General features: G+C 47.5%; 1 protein-coding gene across 1 annotated transcript in view; it reads right to left on the bottom strand.

The window, feature by feature from the left end:
- Nucleotides 1-129: 129 nt before the first annotated feature.
- Nucleotides 130-12,080, bottom strand: part of smg7 (SMG7 nonsense mediated mRNA decay factor) — an 18,347-nt gene continuing 6,396 nt past the window's right edge. Inside the window, exons 5-18 of the mRNA XM_046052085.1 lie at nt 11,583-11,754; nt 11,421-11,492; nt 9,042-9,192; nt 8,799-8,934; nt 8,555-8,717; nt 7,576-7,735; nt 7,428-7,498; nt 6,901-6,961; nt 6,699-6,818; nt 4,913-5,336; nt 4,664-4,805; nt 2,292-2,698; nt 1,488-1,853; nt 130-321 (exon numbers count right to left, since the gene is read on the bottom strand). Of these exons, the coding sequence (XP_045908041.1) occupies nt 130-321; nt 1,488-1,853; nt 2,292-2,698; nt 4,664-4,805; nt 4,913-5,336; nt 6,699-6,818; nt 6,901-6,961; nt 7,428-7,498; nt 7,576-7,735; nt 8,555-8,717; nt 8,799-8,934; nt 9,042-9,192; nt 11,421-11,492; nt 11,583-11,754 (2,637 nt within the window). The remainder of the gene's footprint in view (nt 322-1,487; nt 1,854-2,291; nt 2,699-4,663; nt 4,806-4,912; nt 5,337-6,698; nt 6,819-6,900; nt 6,962-7,427; nt 7,499-7,575; nt 7,736-8,554; nt 8,718-8,798; nt 8,935-9,041; nt 9,193-11,420; nt 11,493-11,582; nt 11,755-12,080) is intronic.

Here is a 12,080-nt window from a genome sequence, read left to right as displayed (position 1 = left end):
GTTTTTGTTGGTAAATCATTACTACTCTAATATCACAAGACATGAAAGACAGCAGCTCCATTCAGGGAAGAGATGGCAGACGAAGAGCAGAGTGCGGCTCTAGGTCTGGATGTGGGGGGGTCAGGGTGTTCAGGGTGGGGGGTGATGGAGGCAGAAGACACGGCTACATACAAATATGTTTGGTCCAGGAGCAGTGCTAAGAGGACCAGCCAAGGCCTGGAAGAAATCAGGAGGCTTAGTAAAGACCAGCTCTTCCTCCTCCTCAAAATCTGCTAGAGTTTTTAACAGGTCAGGAGGTAGAAGAGGCGAGCTCTTGTTGTCCTGGTGAGAGATGGAGCAAGAAGAAGAGGAAGAAGAAGGGAGAAAAGAAGAGAAAAAGAAAGGCAAGCCGGTAAGACAAGAGGTGGAAGCAAAGTTACGCTAAAAGCTTCAGAAGCTGAACACAGAACAGAGTTCAACATCACAGAGGAGAGAAATCTAACGCCGAGTCAACAGTAAAAACAGCGTCCGTCCTTCAACCGTGCTGAGGGACTCCAGTCTGCAGCGTGGTTCACTAACGTCACTCTAATGACTTTTAACATTATTATCAACAAACATCACATCACATCTGGGGGGCATCAAACAGGCTGTGACCCATTTAGATCGACCTTGGACGGCTCCATGTTTGACCCGTTTCATCGTGTCGGTGTAGAAGCAACAACTGAGAGACGCCACATGAGGCTCATCCTCTCTGAAACATGAGGGACGGACTCCCGAACGTGGGTCCATGAGATTTTGCGGGCGAGGAAACACCTCGGCGAGTAGGCACACAGTTTCGTTGATCGAATGTGCTCGGTGTGGTGTTTGTCCCGCCCCTCCTGCACTGTGATTGGACGGCTGGGAAAAAGTGACAGTGACGAGCGCAGCGTTTTTCCCAAAGTTGAAACTCTCGGGGACCGGAAAAAGACGCTTTTGGTGGACACAGGCCCTAATTCAAGCCTGTTAATCCACCCTCAAAAGCTTTATTTGTGCTATATTATATATATTAATGGAGGCAGACAGAGCAGCTGGTCATCAGCTGATCCTACAGTGAAATAATGAACAAAACTCCTTAATTTAATTGTTAAGTTTTAGATCTGAAAATGTTTGTTTTGAGGACGTAAATGTTTTTTAACTTCTGCTTACTTGGGTACATCTAAGGTTTTCACTGGACTTGAACTACTTACATTTATATACACACTACAAACATGGGTGTCCGCTAAAACGTCTGACCGGTACTGTTTTGAATCAAGCATCCAACTAGTACAGCAAAGTTTTGTGCTGTTTTCAAACACCTCTAATCTCAAAATGCACCCTGACTGACACGTCTGTAACTTCTGAAAGACCAGAACAGACGACTGAGAGGGGAAAAAAGAAGCAGGAAACGTGCGAGAAAAAGCAGCGTAGAGACAGAAAAGCAGCAGGACAGGACCGCCTCCTCCTCTTTCAGTCACCTGAGAGACGCTCACCTCAAACGGGGGTCCCCGGGGCCCGGCGGACGGGTCCTGCTCAGAGCAGATCCCACCAGGCGGAGGCCTCTTTATCCTGTCCGCCATCACAGCCAGACCGTCCCCTATCCGGTAGGACGGCTCCCAGTAGAAATCCTGCATGTTGGGGTACTTGATCTTCTTGTCCATGTTGGGCGGCTGCAGCTGGTGCTCGTACAGCTTGAGGGGATCCTGAGCCGCCATGTAAAAGGCCTGCTGCTGCTGCTGCTGCTGCTGCTGCTGCTGCTGCTGAGGCTGCTTCATGGACATCTGCATGGGAGAAATCTTCTGCAGAGCGGCCTGAGCCTGGTTCCACATCTGTGCCGGCTGATCCTGGACCTGCATGTACTGCAGAGACCAGACACACGACCAGAGAGACCATTACTTTAGTGTACTCTGAGCGGTCAGCAGGGCGGTCTTGGTTTCACAGCAAAGAAAAACCCACAAACACACACTGTAGTTTATTCTGACCGTCCTGCTGCCCCAAAGACTCACTACAGAACTACATGTGGATTCATCCGCCGCTGGAAGTAGTCCCCAGCAGATGCACCATTTCCTGCTTAGTTTGATAGAAACTACAATTGCTGAGCCTCTAAAACATGAAACTATTTATCTGAGGGGACCAACGGGCTCGCAGACATAAAACCTTTCAGTTGAAGTGTTTCTTTGCACCAACAGGACTTATTTTTTGATGCAATAAGTTTAGCCAATCAGGCTTAAAGCAGGCTGTCCTCCTCTGTAATTGGTGGAGGTTGCAGCGAGGGAGGAAGACCTGCAGACACTGACCTGCTGCATCCCCGGGTGGTGAGGTGGACTCTTCCCCATCCCGACCTGCTGGACCGGTTTGGTGGGAGACTGCTGCTGCTGCTGGCTCATCGCCTGCACCTGCAGCTGGACCGACTGCTGCAAGGCCTGCTGGGAGGGCGTCTGGGGCTGCTGACCCTGGGAGGGGCCCTGGTTCATAGGGCCCGGGCCCGAGGACCCCGGCCCTTGACCCGGACCGGGACCAGAGGGCCTCTGCTGACTGTAGGGAATGTGGGACGGCTTCCCGCCCTGGGTGCCGGCCTGGGTGTGCACGCCCGGCTGAAGGAAGGACGGGACCGACACCCCAGTGGAGAAGGTGAAGCCTGGATTCACCTGAAGCCCCGGGAAGCCCACCGGAGGAGGGATCACGTAGGCCGAGGGGGGGAAACCTGCGGAGGAAGAGCAGAATTTAACAGTAAATCTGCGATCAGATCCAACACGAGGCCACTTCAGTGTTTCCAGCAAATAATTCTGATATAACTTGATTTACGCAAAACGCAGCTTGCGTTGACACCTGTACTGACAAAAGTAAAGGTTAGTAAAGGTCAGACACACGTGAGGTGGACAACTGAGCCAGGCGAGGTGCTGCAGGTCAACACGGTAAAGAAATTATCGCCATGAAACTTTCATAGTTGATTAATTGTATTAAGACAATATTTTGTATTACAAGTTTTCTGAATTATGATGTTTAAATATGCAAATGAGGCCCTATCTAATTAAATATGCGCTAATTTGCATCTATTTCAAGAACTGAAATATGAACACTGGATTAAGTGTTTTACTGAGGGGATCTCTCCTATTATTTCATAAATCAGAGGCTGGACCCTCAACCGTTGGGTACACATCGGATTTTCAGTTCTGAGATTCGATTGAGGGGGTTGCAGGAGAAGAGCATTTAGTCGCTATAATATGAGTTGAAAGGGAATTATGTATAAAAACGTGTTAGATTTAGTTCCGCTGGCGGAAACAACGCTCATCCCGGCTGCTCTCCGCCTGGACCCCCTCCCGGCTGAAGTATTACCGGATTCTGCTCTGGACCTGCTGGATCAGACTCTCTCACTGTGCGTCGCTCTTCACCTGCTCAAGCCTCGTCAACAAGCCAATTTTCACCATGTTTTAGTGAAAAAAAAATGTTCTATAATTCAGGCTGTGAATGACAGATGAACAAACGCCTCTAAAAAGCTTCAGAATACAGTCAGGAAGACAGCTGGAGAGTTTGGTGTCTGTAATGCCTCGTGCAGACTACACAACCTGCCGTCATGTGACGGGAGTCTCGAAGTCGTCGTGGCGTTCACGCTACGTGACTGATCGGTGACAGGGGGTCACATGCTACACGAGCTGTCAGCGGCTGTTTTGTGTTTAGTCAAGAAAACACACGTGAAATATGAAACAGGAAATGAGGCGATCCTGCACACGAAACAGCTGTTTGTTATTCTAAAGACAAAGAATCTGGGTGAAAGGACGGATCAGCACACGCAGGCAGCAGCAGGCTGAGCTACAGAGAGCTGCAGGGGAGGAAAAAGGGTTTTGCAGTGAAAAAGTGGCTGGATGTCGAGCCGTTTTGATGCGTCGTTGAGTAGTTCACACGTAACGACTGCCGTCCGCCGATCGACCGCTGATTTACCTCCGATCGCAGCCTGACGGTCGCCGAGCGGCAATTTTCAGGCTAAAAATCGTGTAGTGTGAACTCTGCTTTAGAGCTGCGGAAGATTTCAGGCTCAGAGGAAAAACCCATTTTGAGAAAACGGCCTGTAAAGATACACATTATAAAATCCTACACATTTTCAGAAAAATCTAATCAAATCCTTAACGGCAGCAATATACAACATCTCGTACACAAGTAACAGCAGGTCTGAAACGCACAGAAACACCCGCGGAAAGTTAAACCATCAATTAACCATTTTCTGTTGATCAACTAATCAACCGACCCTTCGCTAAGCCACGCCCTGAATACACAGCTGGCCAATCGCAGCGCAGTATAGGACTCGCTCTAACTGAGGTCCGACACTTTCGAGTCGTTTTCCAGCTTTTTCTGGCTGTATTTTTCTAAGATCTGGTCAAACGCTGTCCCTTCAGCATCTTGTAGTAGTTACAGCAGAGGCTGAAAGGAGAAAGACGATTTATTCTCTTTCCAAAACCTAAAATAAATCCAGAAACATGTCGGCTGTCGATCGTTCTTAATATAATGTTAGTTAGATGTAACTTCCTGCTGAATGTAACATAATAAAGCCTTACTGCTTTTTAATGACTGTAATAATGGACTTAGGAACAGTTTCTAAGGGGGGCGGGGCTTAGCAGAGGGTTTTAGCTTTTATTTGAAGGTAACTTTGTGAAATGCTTGTGTGTGCGTGTACCTGGTCTGCTGGGCAGGGGTGGGAAGGCTCCAGGATGATGGATGGGGATGAACTGGTTGGAGCAGGTGGTTTGAGTTTGAGTGACAGGCGTCTTCTTGGCCTCGGACACCGGAGTCTTCCTCAGCTCCGTCTGCGCCTTCACCTGAACGAGAGGACAAAATCAGTCGGCTGCTCGGACTCGACTCCTCGGTGAAATCTGAGCGGCTCCGTCGCCGATGAAGCTGCTCAAAGGTGGTAAAAAGTTCGCACCTGTTTCCCGGCGTCCGTGGTTTTCTCGTGACCGGCTTTTTTCAGCTCGCTCTTCCTCTTCCCGTCCCTCTTCAGCTCTGCTTTCCCAGCAGCCCCGTTGCCTTTGGCGAAGTCCCGGCGCTCCTTGCCGCTGTCTTTCAGGTGATGGTTTCGTGTCGCCTCGCGGCCCTGCTCTCGGGGCTTGATGTTCTCCTTGAAGGTGACGACGGGCCGGTCGCTGCCGTCGGGCCACGAGCTCTGCGTCTTCCCGGCAGACAGCACCGACTTCAGCCCGGAGTTTCCGCCGTCGTTGGGCGTCTGCTCGCCGTTGGACGACTCCTGCAGCACCGGCGCGTCCTTCTCCTGCGGCTCCTCGATGTCCCGCTCCGGAATGTCGGTGATGAAGACGAGGAGGCCGTCCTCGCTCGCTCTGCACTGGATCAGTCTGCAGAGAGGAGAAGAAGTGACTCAGAGTTTGAGGACTTGGGATCTTTAAGGCAGATCCAGAGTTTGATATTTGAGGATTTTAAAATCTGATCTTCTGATTTATATACGTCAACCTTCTTTATTTAATTATTTTTAGAGACCCATAACATAAAGATGTTATCACAATAAAAACATTTCTTATCAGTCGATATCGATAATTATCAGGATAAATGTCAAATCGTTATTTTTTTCATGTTTAAAGGCTGATCTTTGCTCCTGAGTGAAAGTTGAAGAAACCAGATGGTTAATTATGTGGTTAAACTTTTCTTTAGAGTCAGAATTGGACAAAAACTTGATGCCAAACAGAGGATCACTTCACAAATCTGAGGTAAAACATTCAAAACTATTATGATTAAAGTCAAGAAAATAAATATTTTAATAGAAAAATTAAGTCCTGATTATATTGCAATAATTATCATTATTGTTTTATTGCCCAGCCCTACATACAGATCATCCCTAACATTTGATATGTGTATTTATGAAACCCTCACCAAGACAACGACATAATGCAGTTTAAATAACTAATACTTTGAACAGAAGTACAGCTGATTTCTGTGATCTGCGGCGTTCCAAAGCCCCGTGTTGGCAACAGTAAGCTGCAGAGCGCCCTCTTGTGGACAAACTATGCATGTCAAATAACAAAATCGGCATGCCAATCGGGCTCCTCGTCTTTTTGATGTGGTCAGTAAAGCTTATCCTTCTACCTGGTTACTACAAGTCCTGTTAAGAGTTTCAAAAAGGCTAAAAATTACTATAAAGTGACTCTAAACAGCTTGTGGAAGACAAACTTTCAAACTATGGATCCTAAAATCAAACTTTCATTTCATTATCTCCTTTCTTTTCCACATTCTGGTCACCGATGCAGTGGAAAGTCTCTCCAGCCTTCAGCTGTGTGTTATAGATCAGTCAGCAACGTGTTCGGTGACGTTTTTAGAAACTGTTTCAGGCTTTTGCCTGAATGTGACGCGTGCTGCTCTCTCACAGGTGGAGACCTGTGGCTGATTAGTATTCTGCTTATTTACTAAAGATCAAACTATTTGTGACGGCCAGTTTTGCACCTTTGGAACATAAAAACAAACCACAGATGGGATTTCCACAGGGCACAAGGTAGGTGGAGGACAGGCGTGTCATTCAACCACTGCCCTCAGACAAAATATTGTTTCTTTTTTAAACCTGGATGTCAAAGAGACACTACAGAACTGCACCTACTGAGCTCTCCTCACGGTCTGCGACTACCATTTCTATTATCGATAAATTTCATCTGTCTCACCGTTTTCACAGTAAGGTTGTCTTTCTGTTGACAGAGCAGACGAACACTCACCCCGGCTGGTTGTCGGCCACCCATTTGCCCAGACTGATGAGTCTCTGGTGTCGAGTGTGAACCGGCAGGCCGTCCCGGTCCACCAGGATGCCCTGATGACCTTTAGTGAAGTCCAGGGACCTGAAACACCCAACAGACATCAACACATGGAAACACACTGATGACTGATTCTCCACCACACTGCTGAATCAAAGTGGAATACCTCAGAGCCGGGCGGAGCGCCAAGAAACCCTGCAACTCAAACTCCTCTGGCAGGGGCGTCACTGCAGAGAAAGTAAACACACCTTCAGCTTAAACACATCTGGCAATGCTGTCACATCATTTATACATCAGCTGGAAAAAATAAAGCTGTTAATGTGGCTTTGGCTCTTCTGGGAACTAAAACATCCTGATGTCAAAGTCTGGAAACACTGAGATTCATTTGTGAAGGTCAACAACAACAAAAACATTAAAGCTCCTCCTCCTGGCAAACAAAACAAAAGAGTGAAAGCGTGATCCATCCGGGAAGAGACGGCAGCAGCTGGATTATAAAGATCGGCTGAATCAGAGGGTGACCAGCCAAAGACCAAAGCAGCTTTTATTCTGAAGGGATGACAGGATATGAAGACTAACTGCCATCCACCAACAGAGTCGTCGTTCCTGTAAATCGCTGTTTGGACTCAGACCAGAGCTCGTATCGATCCCTGAACTAAATAAAGAACCTGATTGGTTTCAGCGCTGCGGTCCTACCTGAGGAACCCGACACGTCGTCCTCTTTGGGCTGGAAACTGTTGAGGATGGAGACCAGCCAGGGCCAGATACTGAGAGACAGGAAGAGGAGTTAAAAACCGCAAAACCACTGAGCGTTGATCAAATGACTGAAGGACAGAAGACTTACTACTGCCTCTTGTCCACAGCGGCCTCGTGGAAGACGCTGGGCCTCAGTTTGAGCCACTCCAGAGACACTTTGATGGCCGGCAGAGGACACTCCCCCATGATCTCCTCCCCTCGGCTCTTGTTGAGCAGAGCGCGGCTGCACATGACACCCAGGAAGGACACTGGGAACACAGGAAGTCACGTCAAACGCCACCAACAACCAACCATGAGCCAGCCCTCCAACACAGCAGCAGTCACAGATCATTAACTAAACCTTAGCTTATGTTGGACGATACATTGTCCCAGAAATATGTGCAATACACAATATTGTCGTCATTTTAACCGGCTTTTGTAGATTTATTAACTTGTGCTTCTACCGTGGTTGAGGCTACGCAGTTAAATGGTTTCTTCTTTGTTTTATTTGTATTATGATCAGGAGTCTGCACAGGGTGTTCATCTGCTCTGTGCCGCTTGAAACAGCTTCTGTCAATAATAGGCGAGGCTATTATTGACGGACGAAGGCTACGATCTACTACGATCGACGCGGCCACCTCGAGCGTTACAAACATTCTGACCAGAGTCATCTAGTCTTTGGGAAAAACACCAATTAAAACACCTCATAGCTTCGAGTAACTCGTTATCGACACCTGTCGCTCTTTATGTGGAGGAGCTGCCTCTGACACGGAGAGACGAGAGGACAGAAGTAGCCATTTAATTCTTATGTAAACAGAAACACATGTAAACACAATACCGAGGTCTCGTTCCTGAATCGATGGTCGATATTGTAACTGTCGTGAACGGTCTAGGTGTCGCTATTAAAACACATACTTGTCTTATAGTCACATCACATAATATAAGTACTTATTCATGACCCGCTCGGCCCAGACTGGTCTTGGTGGTTCTAGCACGGAAACACGGCTACTTGAAAGGCCGAGCAGCCCCGGCAGTGTGAATACTAGCAGTATTATCGCAGTCAGTATTTGGAGTATTTCGGTTCTTACTGAAGAGTCCGAGCAGCTGGAACCAGCTGATCTGCTGCTCGCTGCTGTAGCTCTGCTCGCCGCCGTCAGCCGTCAGGTCTCTGAGGTGGTGGAGCTCAAACAGGTTGATGACGGTGATGTGGACCAGCTGCTGAGAGCTGAAGGCTTTCTGCAACATCAGCCTCTGCACACACACACACACAGGTCATCAGACTTTAAATCACACCGCGCAGAAGAAACTCTGGAAACTGTCCTCATGCTGTACCTGAAACTGCTCCTCCAGTTTCTCCCTCAGACTATCCAGTTTGTCCAGACTCTTACTCAGGTACACGTGGCCGTGAAACTTGATGAAGGCCTTGATGAAATCCGACACGCTCCACTTGGTTTTCACCTCGTCGCGGCTGCAGGGACACAGAGGGAGGAAGAGGACGGCGTCAGAGCCAGTTTAAACGGAGCATTAAAAGAAAACACGACACGTGGGAGTTAGGTTTGTTTCCCGCGGCGTTACCTCTCCAGAGCCTTGGACAGGGCCTTCTGCAGGTTGGTGGAGGCTGCTGGGAACGGGAACTTGACCGCGATGCTGCGGCAGTAGTAGAAGATGGTGGTGAGGTGGTCTCCTTTAGAGGACGCCAGGATGGCCAGCTGGTTGTACGGCTGACCTGCAGGAGACACAGAGCAACATCACACCACATACACAGGGAGAAACTACAAACATGGCCGCTCTAATCCGAGTGCTGCTTTACCTGCTGGAACACATAAGGAAGGGTCTAATTTTTGACATGTTCAGTAGCTGGAAAAAGCCACAATATTATCCAGAGAATTTTTACATTTTTAGGAAGCTAGCTAACTATATTTTTGTCGACTTTCGGAGGACCAGGATTGATCTGAAAACTATTTACATCCGGGGAGAAGAGGTGACGGAGGCGCAGGGTTCCAGACGCCTGGGCGTTCACCTCTGCCCCTTTTCCTGTCGCCTCGACTTTACTTGTCTGCGATTTTGGTATCACGTCTGTTCTAAGCGGGCTGACGCGATACCGAAATGTGGCGTGAAAGCGCCGCAGACCACCGATTGGTCTGAGAGAATCGACCACAAATCCGTGTCAGAAATAACCTGTGTGCAGCCGGTCCGGCGGCTTGTTTACAGCTGTTAGCCGCAGAGTTTGTTTTTATCTTAGGAATCGTTCGGTGATGACCGTTCAGGAGGTTTCTACCTGCAGCCGAATTACCACTGAGGCAGACTCCTCTCCAAAACAAACGCACCCGGTCGTTAAAACTAGGGCTGTACATATCGATTATTTTTCAAGTCGATTAATCTAACGACTAATTTTGTTTAATCTAAAGAAAGAAAAGTTGCCTATTACTCGATTAACATACAAATTTATCCAAAATAAATATCAAAAACATATCTAATCAATAAATCTATATTTTATTCAATCATCCTGATGAAGCACATCAGAATAATGACAATAGCAGCAAATCTTAAAATGAATCAAATTTCCACATCACTGACTAATTACGCTGCTTTACTTAAAACTTTAAATGTTTCTGACATGGATTCATTTCAATATTGAGTAATGCAGTATGATAAAATGTATTTCTGCATCAGAGAACACCTGAAAGGACTCAGACTGTACAGACAGTCACAGATTGTCTGTAATTAGATTCAGCTGTTTTCTCGCTCAAACAGAAAATATGAAACAGCCGATCGTTACGTGACTCGCGGTGTAACGTTACCATGACAGCAGCGGGGCAGAAATTACTTTTAACATGAAGGCAATGAAGAAACACTACGTGTCCTCGTGCTGATAATGTGCCGTGCTCGTGTGGCGACAGAAAGGAAACACAATTTGCGGCGCTGCCGTCTAGACAAAGTGCTGCGGGATGCTTTCGTTTCACGTGTTCGTGGACAGCAGTTGTGCTGCAGTGAAGCTGTTTCCAGTTCAGAGCTCCCGGAGCAGCACGTTGTTGATTGTTTGAAATACTCTAAACTTTAGACGGTCGAAGGCGCCGTCTTGTAGCTGGAGCTTGTCCCGGAGAATCCCACCCCAGATGCAGCGACACGTCGACGTATTTACGTAATGGGTTGACGAATCGCCCCAGCCCTAGTTAAAACACAGCGGCGGTCTACGGGCAGACAGCGCAGACTCTTCTTCTCGAGGAAGCCCAGGTCCTTTAACGTGTGCGGCAATATGTTGCACATTTTCTACCAGCCTGTTGTTGCAAGTCCAGTTTTGCCCATCAGAGCCGGTGACACTAAGAAGCTGAACAAGATGGACGGATGCTGCACAAACTGTTCAAAGTCACACTTCACATCCTCGGCACGAACGACAAAGACCGTTCAATATCCCATGAGTCCCCTCTGGGCAGGAGAGGAGATCCTTCACACTCATTTTCACAGATACAGTCAGAGAGACGCGTCTATAAGCTTGTTTAAACTTCCATTACTGTAAAGTAGCATTGTAGTTGGTAAATATGTTAACTGAATTTTATTTCTTTATATTTTTAAATACCCTGTACGCAAGATAAGCGGTTGACAATGGATGGATAAATACCTCATGCGTGTTTTGTTTAAGTTGGGTATTTTTGTAACATCTATCTATAAATAAAACTGAAATTATTTCTGTTCTGTGACAGTTGAGTTGTAGAACGTTTTGAAATAATAACGTGGTTGATAAAACATCATCAGGATTTCATTTATACACAGTTTCTTAACAAAGAGGATGTTCAAAGTGCTGCATAAATATATCCCCCCCTCAAGACTAAGATACCAAGATACCCTTTAGCCTAGCTTAGCACAAAGACTAGAAGTAGGTGGAAACTGTTAGCCTAGTTCAAATGCAGTTCAAAGTTAAAGAAAACGTCCCCCAGCCTGCAGCATCAGACTCACCGTTTGACGGGACCAGCTGAGCCGCATGTCGGTAGTAAGACTCCGCCTGGCTGGTCTGGTTACGGTAACGTGCTGAAATGGACAAAATGAAGGCCGGACACTTTGTTAGAATGTCTTCGGGGACAGTAAAGGCGCGATTACATTAAAGGGGAGTTGTCTCACCTATGTCTCCGAGGTGGACGAGGCAGTGCTGGCAGATGTAGGAGCAGGAGCTGGGCTGCGGGGTGACGATGGCGCTGCCGCTGCTCTGCTTATTGCTGATGATGCCGAGCTGAGACGACTTGACGCGAGAAGGCAGGTCAACGTTAAACACCGTGCACAGCTCCTGCAGTAACTGGAGACACCAGAGCAGGAGGGACGGTTCATTCTCGGACGTTGTAAGGCAAGTTTATTTATATAGCACATTTCAACAGGGTGGTTTATATAAAGAGACATTTAAATACAACAAAAAGACTTAAATAGAAAACAAAAACAAGAAAATCCTGTTCGTGGACTTCAGCTCGGCGTTCAACACCATCATCCCGGACTGACATGAGTCAGCAGGTGAGGCTGGGAAACATCACATCCAGCCTCCGGACTATCAGCACTGGCGCCCCCCAGGGGTGTGTGCCCTCCCCACTGCTCTTCTCCCTCTACACCAACGACTGCACCTCAGGAGAC

The sequence above is a fragment of the Micropterus dolomieu genome, linkage group LG06 (assembly GCF_021292245.1).
Source record: "Micropterus dolomieu isolate WLL.071019.BEF.003 ecotype Adirondacks linkage group LG06, ASM2129224v1, whole genome shotgun sequence".
Classification (NCBI taxonomy): Eukaryota; Metazoa; Chordata; class Actinopteri; order Centrarchiformes; family Centrarchidae; genus Micropterus; species Micropterus dolomieu.
The sequence above is the reverse complement of the archived record's forward strand: the minus strand, read 5'-3'. Positions and strand labels throughout refer to the sequence as shown.